The sequence below is a fragment of the Ornithorhynchus anatinus genome, chromosome X1 (assembly GCF_004115215.2).
Source record: "Ornithorhynchus anatinus isolate Pmale09 chromosome X1, mOrnAna1.pri.v4, whole genome shotgun sequence".
Lineage (NCBI taxonomy): Eukaryota > Metazoa > Chordata > Mammalia > Monotremata > Ornithorhynchidae > Ornithorhynchus > Ornithorhynchus anatinus.
This window is the reverse complement of record NC_041749.1, coordinates 76824323-76836578: the sequence shown is the minus strand read 5'-3', so window position 1 is coordinate 76836578 and position 12256 is coordinate 76824323. Positions and strand designations below refer to the sequence as shown.

General features: G+C 41.4%; 1 protein-coding gene across 1 annotated transcript in view; it reads right to left on the bottom strand.

Annotated features, from left to right (window-relative positions):
• Positions 1–12256, bottom strand: part of PHF2 (PHD finger protein 2) — a 187723-nt gene that overhangs the window by 29422 nt on the left and 146045 nt on the right. The window contains exons 13-17 of the mRNA XM_029051015.2: positions 11780–11899; positions 6088–6206; positions 2807–2982; positions 2511–2584; positions 1022–1179 (exon numbers count right to left, since the gene is read on the bottom strand). Of these exons, the coding sequence (XP_028906848.1) occupies positions 1022–1179; positions 2511–2584; positions 2807–2982; positions 6088–6206; positions 11780–11899 (647 nt within the window). The remainder of the gene's footprint in view (positions 1–1021; positions 1180–2510; positions 2585–2806; positions 2983–6087; positions 6207–11779; positions 11900–12256) is intronic.

Here is a 12256-nt window from a genome sequence, read left to right as displayed (position 1 = left end):
ATTGTTTCATTAGATTTTACAGTACAATCTGTAATTATTTATGCAATCCACAGATTCTGGTCAGTGGCTTCCTTGGAATACAAATGCAGCTTCCTTTGAAGTTCCGTTTTTTATTTCCAGTTTCTGGCCATGCCACCTACAACTTAGAAGATTCCATTCAGTTTACACCATTTTTCATTACTATTTTAACTGCAGGATTTTGATTTTATCAGCACATTATGCTTTCTCCCTTTTTATGACTGAGTCAAATATTTACTGCACATAACGTACAAGCAGCTTGAATTTGCTTGTGATCTATGAAATCAACATTCCCAAATGTCAGCCATTTTCAGGTTTAGTTAATGTGGTAACCCCAAAGCTTCAATAATCAGGAGGAACAGCATGGAAAGAAGACAGGACTGGGACTCAGAGGGTGTGGGTTCTAATCTCAGTTCTACAAGATGCCTGCTGTGTGACTTTGAGCAAACCACAACTTCACTGGGCCTCATTTTCCTCATTTGTAAAATGAGGTTTCAGTGCCTGTACTCCCTCCTACTTAGACTGGAAGCCCCATGTGGGACAGGAATTGTGACCAACCTGACTAGCTTGTATATCTCCCAGTGCTTAGAAGAGTGCTTGACACATAGTAAGTGCTTAACAGATATAATAATGATAATAATAATAATAATACAGGAGCCTTATCAAACTTGATTAGAGGAAAAAAAAACCCAAAGCTGCTCTAGCTGACTAGTCTATTCAAATGAATCTGCTATCCTATTGTTCTATCACTGTCATAAATACAACTTTACTATGCACACTGGGGATAGTCTGTACTTAGCAATTATTCTACCACGGCCACCTTTCTCCAGCTGTTCTTCCCCAGGGTATACCATGTGAAAAATGCATTGTGCTGGCAAGTAAATCAACATCTAAATTACAAACGCAACTGTATTTAACTGTACACTCTAAAGGAACTCTGGGTTGCCAGAATGTACTATGGAGATGTGGGAGGATTGAGAATGTGTAAATTACCACGGCCTACCTGTTTGTGTTATACTCTAATCCGCCCACTTCTTTGCTCGCCTGTAAAAGATCGAGAATTCCCGCTGAACTCCCACTCTCCTTCTTTACTTTGGAATTGCGGCCTGGCTTTGCCTCTGTGTCGATATGGAGAGAGTCCTCATCCGATGAGTCATCACTCTATTAGAACAAGGGAAAGACCCACAAACGGCCCCAAAGCAAACAAAAGCACTGTTAGTGAACTGCAACTCTCCAGGGTGACTATTTTGCAGAAAGGAAAATCTTGTTTTCTCTCTGGAAAATAACTGAGCAATGAAAAAAGAGTTTTCAAACCCAACAATAGATGTGAAAGCTTTAACTTTAGTATTAACATAGCTACTTTGTGGTTTAATATTAGTGTTGTGTAGTTGAGCTCCAAGTGTAAAAGTGACCCAGAAGAATAACAGTGTTGCTGAAGGAATTTCCTCGCTGTTATCGACAGCTCCCTATGTCTCCAAACCAGAACACAAACCTTCCAGAAGCCATACTGTCTGACTGGAAAGGAGAATGCCAACAATGTGGGGAACTGAATGTCCCGACTTCTTTCCATGCTCAAAGAAGCTTCCTGAGTTTATGTCCTGGTTTGGAGACATCGGGAGCTATTGATGCAGAGAGAAAACTGGGTGGCTTCCCTTTCATTCAAGAGCAGTGTTCCAAAAGGAGACAAAGAAAAGGTGCTTCTCCTTAGTCAGCTCCTTAGACTTGGGCAAAAAAGATCTGGGGACTTCTCTCCCCAAACACACACAAAAAAAGCTAACCCTAGCAGTGCTAGCCCAGAATTTGGGCAATCTGGTTTCACAGTTTAATTAATGGGCTGACAAATGGAAATAAAAGGCAATTAATGGGAATGTGACAATGATGCCAAACTGGGAGAAACCACTAAAACACATGAGGGCAGAGAAATGATATTACAAGACCTAGAAATCAAACTGCCACGTGGACAAATGCAAATGCATTTGGGGGAACAAACTGACCTAACAGGGGAGAGAAGAGAACTGTTTCAATGACCAATTATGCATTCGGATGCCTAGAGAGATAGTGGCCAGTGATAGTGCCATTTGAGATGCTGGCACAATGTTGCTAGTCAGTTTACTGTGTGAGGACAAAGGCTGGCTGAAGAGTGAGATGCAGCCCAGGACTGAGTTCTGTTGTGGGGCCTGAGAAGAGTAGATTGGTTCTTGTGAGAGGGGTGTTTCCAGTCTGGGAAATGCTAAGGAGGGGATGGGGATGGCTGAATGAGGTGAAGAGGTGCAGTTTCTTGCACACTGAGGATACACTACTACATATCAATGGCACAGTAGAAAGTAACCCCACCCTGATCATTCTAAAACATCTTGGTAGCAGGACTGGCCCTGTCCAATATGTGGGTCTCCACTTTGCATGGGGTCAGGGGTAACTGCCCAACTTGCCTTCCTCCTTCCCTGGTCACAATTTTTGAGAGGTGTATTCACATATGAGAATTCCTCGCCTACCTTGTACAACACTGATTCGACCTTTGGCTTCTTAACTGGAGTGTGCTGTAAAGTTTCTTTCTTATCTGATAGAACTAAAGATGAAAAAAGTCAAATCATTAGGTTTTCCATGGATACAGAATAGATGTTTCACTGACTGAAGACAGGATAAGACTATAATGATACACTAACTCTGAATTTAATTAGATAAAATAAGATATATTTGTATATTGGTAAGAATATTCTGGATTTACATTGACATTATTTTATCATATGATAGAACTGTTCAGATTATAGAAACAGAAGAATAGACGTACAGGACAAATCTCTTTTTGTAGTATTTTTCTTCCTTCTAATTGGAAATTCATCGATTTTCAGTTCTCCATCATCTGAGACATATTCATATTCATCCCGTACTGGCTTTGTTTTGTCTTTGAAATTTTGTAAGGAACCAAATAGTCCAGGACTCATGTGGGTTTTAATTCCCTTGGAACTGTTCCAACAAAGGATAAAAAATAATCAAATACTATAATGTTTCCAAACAACAAACAATTTCATGGTCTACAACAGGAACCTATGCTGCACATGGTAATACAGAGCCTCCCCTCTTCACTCTCCCACCACCACCCTATGAAGAATTCATTGAGATTTAAACACACACAAGAAGATTGCCAATTATAGTGTAGATCTGTTTGACTTCCTGGAAAAAAGAAATATGAAGGAAATACTCTCAGAGTTTCCATAGCCCCATTTAGAAGCAAGGGGAGGTCAACTAGCAATTCGGCTGACCCATTCCACTGCTTTTCTGAGTTCTCCTGTCCCTCCATTACTCATTGACACTTGTTTAGTGAGTCAGATAATTTTTTAGATGGTACAAGTGCAAGGAGAAAATTGAGGGTCATTTATTTTTTCTTTCAACTACACAAAAAGAGGTCTGATTAAACTGGGCTGAAAATGAGCACAGAGGTCAGTATTCAACACAGCACCTACTACCGGGTCATGCACTGTAGGAGCTCGATAAGTGATTAGTAGTCATGAGAACGGTACTAGATGTCTACATTTCTAGACATTTTATTGGCATCATTTGGTTTGTGTTGGGCATGAGTTTTGCTTTGCAGAGCCTGTAGGTCTGCCTAACTACAAGGGTACATGGTAATAGAATTTTTATGAAAAATAAACATGCCAATAAAATGTCTAGAAAATAGAATGCAGGTCTTACCATCCAATACTGTAGGGATCATCACCAAGCACTTATTGAACACCTAGTAGTAGCTGTAATGGCATTTACTGAGTGCCTATCGATGCACCATGCTAAAGCACGTGAGAGAGTACAACAGAAGGGACAGACACATTTTCAATCCACAAGGAACTTATACAGTGTACTGTTTGCTCATAATGTTCTGTTTAGATAGGCAGAAAATGATGAAGTATTTACCGAACCTATTATGTGCAGAGCACTTTACTAGGACTTTTTAAAAGTAGAAGTAGACGAAAACAGACTCAACTGGTAAAACCAAAAGTAAACCAAAAAAGGAACTCAATATATAAATAAGTATAAATTATATATTATAAATTATTTATATTAATGTCTGTCTCCTCCTCTAGACCGTAAGCTCATGGTGAGCAGAGAATGTGCTTATTGTTATATTGCACTCTCCCATGTAATACTGTACTCTCCCTATTGCTTAGTTCAGTGCTTTGCACACAGTAAGCCCTCAATAAATATGACAGAATGAATGAATGAGGCTAAGCATGCATTAACAAGTATAATAATAGTAATAATAATTGTGGCATTTGTTAAGTGTTTACTTTGTGCCAGGCACTGAACTAAGCACTGGGATGGATACAAGCAAATCGGTTGGACACGGTCCCTGTCCCACATGGGGCTCACACTCAATCTCCATTTTACAGTTGTGCTAAGTGAAGCATAGAGAAGTTAAGTGACTTGCCCAAGGTCACACATCAAACAAGCAGAAAAGCCGGAATTAGAACCCAGGTCCTTCTGACTCCCTGGCCTGCGCTTTATTCACTAGACCACACTCCTTCTTAATAAATACCACTGATGATAATAAAGTGGAAAAAATAAACTGACTTACACAGAAGTGTTTCTAATGGGATGACCTGATCAGGGAAGTGGGGATAAATCAGTAGGTGTCAGGATGGCCATGTGATCTAAGGTGCCAGACTCAAGATGTTAATTTCCTTTATCGAGAAGCAGCATGGCATAGTGGCTACAGGATGGATCTGGGAATCAGAGGGTTCTAATCCCGGATCTGCCACTTGCCTCCTGTGTGACCTTGGGCAAGTCACTTCACTTCTTTGTGCCTCAGTTCCCTCAACTGTCAAATGCAGACTAAGATTGTGAGCCCCACGTGGGACAGGGACTATGTCCAACCCGATTTGTTTGTATCCACTCCAGCAATTAGTACAGTGCCTGGGAAATAGTAAGCACTTAACAAATACCATAATTATTACTATTATTATTAAATCAGGAAATCCCTTCTGGAAGAGATATCTTTTTGAGATGAGAGGGATATGGTTTACAGGAATTGAGGGGGAAGGGAGTTCTTTACAGGGAGAGGGATGTATGTAATGGGACAGTGACAAAAGACAGTTAAGAATCAAGTATAGCTAGGAGGTGAGGTTGGGAAAATGAAGAGTGTGAAGGGGGAAAACAGTGTCATTTTTATAGTACTAAAGAATCATAATACATATGAATTAAGTAGACTGTTTTTCATAAGGTACGGTGCTTATGTCTAAGCATGAGTGCATGGGTATTTGAATATTTATTTCACATATAAGTAAACAAATCTATTATGGACATACTAGAGCCATATACAAGTCATGTCATTGAAATAGGCTGCATTTTTAATAACTCCACCAAAATACAAGGCACCAAGCTTCAAGCCACATTAGGAGACTATCAAACCATTAGATGGACTGTTATGTTAATCCTGACATGTTAAAAGCATGATTTTCTAACTTCATTGCTTCACTTTTCGCAGAAAAACAAAGAACCAAGCAAACTCACCACAGTGTTAGAATAATATGTAGGAAACAGTCATAGTAAATCACAAAGCTATTGTAAACAAATGCATGCAAACATTGATTTTAAAAATAAATCAATAAACATTTACCTTTTTTCACTTGCATAACTTCAAAATGCAAATTTTCACTTCAGAGTATTAAAGAAAATGATTTTTGGCCAGGATATCAATTTTGCCTGAAGCAAATTTTAAAACTTTTGGCACTGGGAGGTTGCAACCAATACAATCCCCACTCTAAAACAAACGCAAAGACTGTACATAGGCTGTACATGCCAAAAATCACAACTACCACAGTGCTGTAAATTCATAAAATGACCTATCTTATTAAATCAACACATGATTTTCATGCAGTTGTAAAGCACTTTATATATGACCAAAGTTTAAATTTTTAATTCATTTAATCATATTTACTGAGTGCTTACTGTGTGCAGAGCACTGTACTAAGCACTTGATAGCTGGACTAAAGTTTTAATCATCCTTTCTGAGAAAGCATAGTGAAGATAGATGTTTAGGTTCACTAATATTCCCGTAACTAACACATTTTTACATACCCCAGCAGTTTTTTGTTGGTGAAGGAAAAGGTAAATTTATTGTCCTTATTTCCTGATAAATAATTTTTTTCCAACTTCTGTTCTTCTTCCATTTTTAATAACGAATCAGGTTTGCTGTTCTGAAAAGCACAGAAACAGAAACATGACAAAGCAGTCCAAATCAATGCCATTTTCAGATTAATGAACAAACTGTGAGATTTAATGTCATTTATGGGGTGGGGAAGAGACTTCAGAACCGCCAGATGAAGCACTCGTGCCCCCCTCTCACCCCACCTTTTCCAGCTCCGAAATGTGTGGCAGTCAAAATGAGCAGTTCACTTGCTCGAAAACTTCATGAACAAAGCTTCAAATACCACAATAGCAGTTTTCACACGGGCAAGCGAAGACCACCCAAAAAGGGTTTGAGGGCACTTGGGAAAAATCCAATCACCTGAACAAGCATGATACCAATTATTGGGCACTAGATGTAAGGCAAAGCAGAAATGTGAGACTATTAACAACTTGTCCTAACACAAAGGGACACGCTTCCACCTGCGCCTACCCTCTCTGTATACCTGTGACCCCTAAGAGCTCCCACCCCTTCCTCGCGTTCCTTCCTATACTGCCCAGTACTGGGCTAGTTCGACGTTCACAGCCGGACCCAACTTTCAGATGGCCCATTCATTCATTCTTCAATAATTTCACACTGTATGCCTACCAGGATCAATCAATCAATAGCATCTGTCGAGCACCTACTGGCTGCAGAGCACCAGACTTAGTGTTTGGCCTGCAAGGGACTCACAGTCTAAGACTGAGGTTTGGAGAAGTTGGTGATGGACCCAAAGGGAAAGACTGAAATAATAAAAAGCAAAAATACAACCTAAAAAGCTCAGGACAGTGATGAATACAAAATGAGTGCCGGAACACTGTGACTAAGAAGGAGAGTTTCAGGCTTCTCATTGCTCAGAGTCCAACAAGTCACAACAATCATAAGCATCCAACATTCTTAAAGTTGGGAATGCATACTGCTCCTGCAATTGTACCCTGCTTGGCTGGAGAAGGACCCGAGTAGGAGGTCCTGGGCCTCATTTCTCCCAGGCAGCAGGTGACTGGGGCCTCCTGCCACTACTGCCGCTGCATCTTCACCCTGCCCAGCTGGAGACTGGTCAGCAAGAAAGTCGCTTGCATGATTAGCTGTCATGCACTCACAAATCTTCAACCAAAACAATGAAATACGAGGCTTTATAACCAGGGCTATTACTGTAGGACTTAGAGGCAGTGCTCCAACTTGGTCACTGGGGCTTTACCAGAAAAACTGTTGCTGCATTTATGTCGTAGGCTTAATCGTTTTCTCAGGGATGAAAGGGCAGGTGGCCAAAACACTGAAGGCCCAAATTTGGTAAAATAACTACTCAGCTCTGTTAGAGGCCAAACTGCTCCTTGGGGAAAGTGCAGGACTAAATGTCTTCAAACTAATTTCTCAGGCCCAAGAGAGAGAGCTAGACACAGTAGAATAAGGATATGAAAAAGGTTAGAGAAGAAGGAAATCCAGAAACGATACTGTTAGAGGTCACTGGATTATGTTTAGTTTGAACACAGAAGGATAATGAAGATGGGTAAAGAACTGTCATGGCTAAATCAAATGAAAGGAAGTTCCTTGCGGGTAGGGATTGCATCTACCAACTCTATTGTACTGTACTGTCCCAAGTGCTTACTACAATGCTTTGCTCACAATAAGTGCTCAAATACGATTGAATGAATAAATGAGCTTACATTCTAGAGGGGGAGACAGACCCTAATATAAACAAATTAATTATGGGATATGTTCATCCCTGCTGTAGGGCTGAGGAAGGGGTGAATAAAAGGAACTAATCCAAGTGTAAGGGTGACACAGACGGGAGTGGAAGAAGAAGAAATGAGGGCTTAGTCGGGGAAGTCCTCATGAAGGAGATGAGCCTTCAATAAAGCTTTGAAGGTGTGGAGAGTAATTGTCAGTGCTTGGCTCATGGTCACTAAGCATTTAAGAAGTACCATAATTGTATCTGTTTTCAACCCACTTTCAAACGTCCACACGGATGATTCATTCATTCATTCATTCAATAGTATTTCTTGAGTGCTTACTATGTGCAGAGCACTGTACTAAGCGCTTGGAAAATACAATGCGATCCCATTTATCATTTCCCAGAGAGGTATTGGCAGAGCCTATTGTAGATCTTACTGAAAGAGAACGTTTTTATGATATTCAGCATAAATTCTCCATGTCAGCATGGAGTAGTGGATAGAACATGGGCCTGGGAGTCCTAGGTCATGGGTTCTAATCCCGGCTCCGCCACTTGTCAGCTTTATGACTTTGGGCAAGTCACTTCATTTCTCTGTGCCTCAGGTACCTCATCTGTAAAATGGGCATTAAGACTGTGAGCCCCATGTGGGACAACCTGATTACCTTGTACCACCCCGGCACTTAGAACAGTGCTTCGCACATAGTAAGTGCTTAACAAATTCCATCATTATTATCATTATTATCCCAGCTCCACCACTTGTCTGCTGTGTGACTTTGGGCAAGTCACTTCACTTCTCTGTGCCTCAGTTACCTTCTCTGTAAAATAGGGATTGAGACTGTCAGCCCTGACAAGGACTGTGTCCAACTTGATTTGCTCTATCCACCCCAGCGCTTAGTACAGTGCCTGGCACATAGTAAGCACTTAAATACCATCATTATGAAGAGGGAGGGCATTCCAGGACAGAGGCAGCATGTGAGTGAGAGGTTGGTGGCAAGACTGATGAAACAGAGGTACAGTGAAAGGAGCGAAGTGGGCAGACTGGGTTGCAGTCGGAGAGCAGTGAGGTATGGTAGGAGGAGACAGGGTGATTGAGTGCTTTAAAGCTGATGGTAAGGAGTTTAAGTTTGATTCAGAGGTGGTAAGGCAACCAATCACTGGAGGTTCTTGAGGAGTGGGGAATCCTGGACTGAACCGTTTTTGTAGAAAAATGATCTGGGCAGCAGAGTGAAGTATGGAGTGGGGAGAGACAGGAGGCAGGGAGGGCAGCAAGAAGGCTGCTGCAGTAATCAAGGTGAGATAGGATAAGTGCTTGGATAAACGTGGTAGAAATCTGCAAGGAGAGGAAAGGGCAGATTTTAGTGATGTTATGAAGGCTGAACCAACAGGATTTGGTGATAGATTGAATATGTGGGTTGAATGAGAGAGATGAGTTGAGGATAATGCCAAAGTTAGCAGCTTGTGAGACAGGAAGGATGCTGGTGCTGTCTACAGTGGCAGGAAAGTCACATAAAAGACAGGGTTTGGGTGGGAAAATGAGGAGTTTTGTTTTGGACATGTTAAATTTGAGGTGTCGGCGGGACATCCAGGTAGAGAGGTCTTAAAGACAGGAGGAAATGAGAGACTTCAGAGAAGGAGAGAGATCAGGGCAGAAGATGTAGATTGGGGAATCATCTGCATAGATAGTTGGAGCCATGGGAGCAAATGAGTTCTTCAGGTGAGTGAGTGTAGACTTGGAACAGAAGGTAACCCAGAACTAAACCTTGAGGTACTCCCACAGTTAGGGGGTAGGAGGCAGAGGAGGAGCCCACGAAAGAGACTGAGGATGAGCGGCCAGAGAGATAGGAGGAGAACCAGGAGAGGACAGATTCAGTTAAGCCAAGCCATGTCCTGAGAGCTACTTCAAGTCTAGAAATATTCCCCAAACCCAACTCACACTCAGCAGTGTCTCAATAACCAGAAGAAGGGACAGATCTGTGCTAGGGTGGGAGGGTCATATTTTCATTAGAAGTCTTAGTTATCCACAGACTGATTTAACCTATTTCGGGTCTTAGCACTGTATATCTTTCATGGCTCTGGATACTGTTTTTATTCAAGCTTTGCAAGACTGAATTGCCTGGATTTCAATTGGCTGCAAGATTGGATATCTTCCATCAATAGTCAAAGAAGGTGTGTATAAGGAGGGGGGATTCATGACATTTGTGGAACTGTCTCTACTGAGTCAGTTAAATGTACTGGCTTTTTATTTTCTAGTTAGTCCCCCGTCTCTGAGGGAAATAGATCTGCCAAATGAAAACTGAGTATCATCTCCTAGAACCAGCCAATTCAATGACAACCAAACTGACCCCAAGCAATTTTCATGAAACTTAAAATAATGGCATGAAAGTAAGAAATGGAGAAGTTATGCTGAATATCATAAAAAACGTTCTCTTTCAGTAAGATCTACAATAGGCTCTGCCAATACCTCTCTGGGAAATGACAGATCGGATTGAATTGTACATTCCAAATGCTTAGTACAGTGCTCTGCACATACTAAGCACTCAATAAATACTATTGAATGAATGAATGAAACATTCATGGGGACGTTTGAAAGTGGGATGAAAACAGATATAATTATGGTACTTCTTAAGTGCTTAGTGACCATAAGCCAAGCACTGTGAAAGGCCAGGGGAGACCCAAGAGAATCAGATCAGAGTCAGTGCCTGAGAGTGGTGGCCTGTCGGATATGAAGTGGGAAAGGATTCCAGGCCAGAGGGAAGATGCTCGCAGCAGAATCAACAGGTGTCGGATATGAAGTGGGAAAGGATTCCAGGCCAGAGGGAAGATGCTCGCAGCATAATCAACAAGATCAAGATACAGAGAGTATGTTGGTGTTAGAGAAGTGGAGCATGTGGACCTCAATGTAGGGGGAGATCAGAGAAGTAAGGAGGAAAGGAGAGAGTTGATTGAGTGCCTTTAAGCCAAAGGTCTCTGCTTGATGGGGAGGTGCATGGGCAACCACTGCAGGTTTTTGAGGCGTTGGGGAGATACGGATGGAACTTTTTTTCAGAAAAAAGATCCAGGAAGCAGAGTGAAGTAAGGACTGGATAGGAGAGAGACAGGAGGCAGAGAGATCAGCATGGAGGCTGAGGAAGTAGGCAAAGTGGGATATGTTAAGTGCTGGGATCAGTGTGGTAGCAGTTTGTGATGGAGAGGAAAGGGAGGATTCTAGAGATGTTGGAAAGGTAGAATTGAAAGAATTTCGTGACAGACCAAATATGCTAAATGTGAGAGAGATGAGTAGGGGATAATGCCCAGGTCACAGGTTTGTAAGACAGGGAGGATGGTGGTGCTGTCTACAATGATGGGAAAGTCATGGGGAGAACAGAGTTTGTGTGAGAAAATGAGGAGTCCTGTTTTGGACATGTTCATTTTGAGGTGCTGGTGGGACAGTCACTTAGAGAAGTGCTGAAGGCAGGAGGAAACAGTGCAGATGAGGGCAGTCAGGGTTGGAGATGTAGATATGGGAATCGTCGTGGGAGCGAATAAGTTTTCCAAATGAGTGGGTGTAGATGGAGAATAGAAAGGGAACCCAGAATTGATCCTTGAGAGACCCCAAAATAATGAGATTCCTTGAACAACTGCCCACACTATAGATCTAAAAACAATCTATCAGGAGAGTTGTTTGCCAAGTCAATGAATTCTAGTCTCCCTACACCCTTCGAGTTTGCATGCAATATACAAGGATAGTATATAGTTCAAGCAGCACTTTTTCTGGAGAATACAATACTTGCTTTCAATTATCTTTTGGTTCAGTCACTCTTCCTAACTTGAGAGAGGAACACACTGAAAGGACTTAATTCATTTTTACAGACAGTAGCAGCCTAAAATTATGGATCAGAACATACCACTCAAATATTCTAGTTTTCTTTTGACAAAGTACAAGCCAACTTTACCTTGTATTTCCACTTGGCTTCTGTTTTGCTCTTGTTCTGCTCTCGAATTTCAAATCTTTCCACTTCACTCTGTTTATTAACAACTTCCTTACTAGGAACACTTAAAACATTCTTTGCAGCCTGTAAAGAAAGATGGAGAGAGGGAGAGAGGGCGAGGGGGAGGGAGAGAGAGACAGAGACAGAGAGAGAGAAAGATCACACAATCTTAAGCAGGAAAGGATGTAGTGTCTTCTCATGTCATTTTTTTCTCCATAATATTTCACATACTTAATAATACTATTAATGGTATTTGTTAAGTGCTTTCTACGTGCCAGGCATTGTCTAACCACTTGGGTAGATATAAGAGCTCTGCACATAGTAAGAGCTCAATAAACACTATTGAATGAATGAATAAGATAATTTGGTTGGACACAATCCCTGTGACAGTCTAAATAGGAAGGAGAATAGGTAATGAATCCCTTTTTTACAGATAAGGAA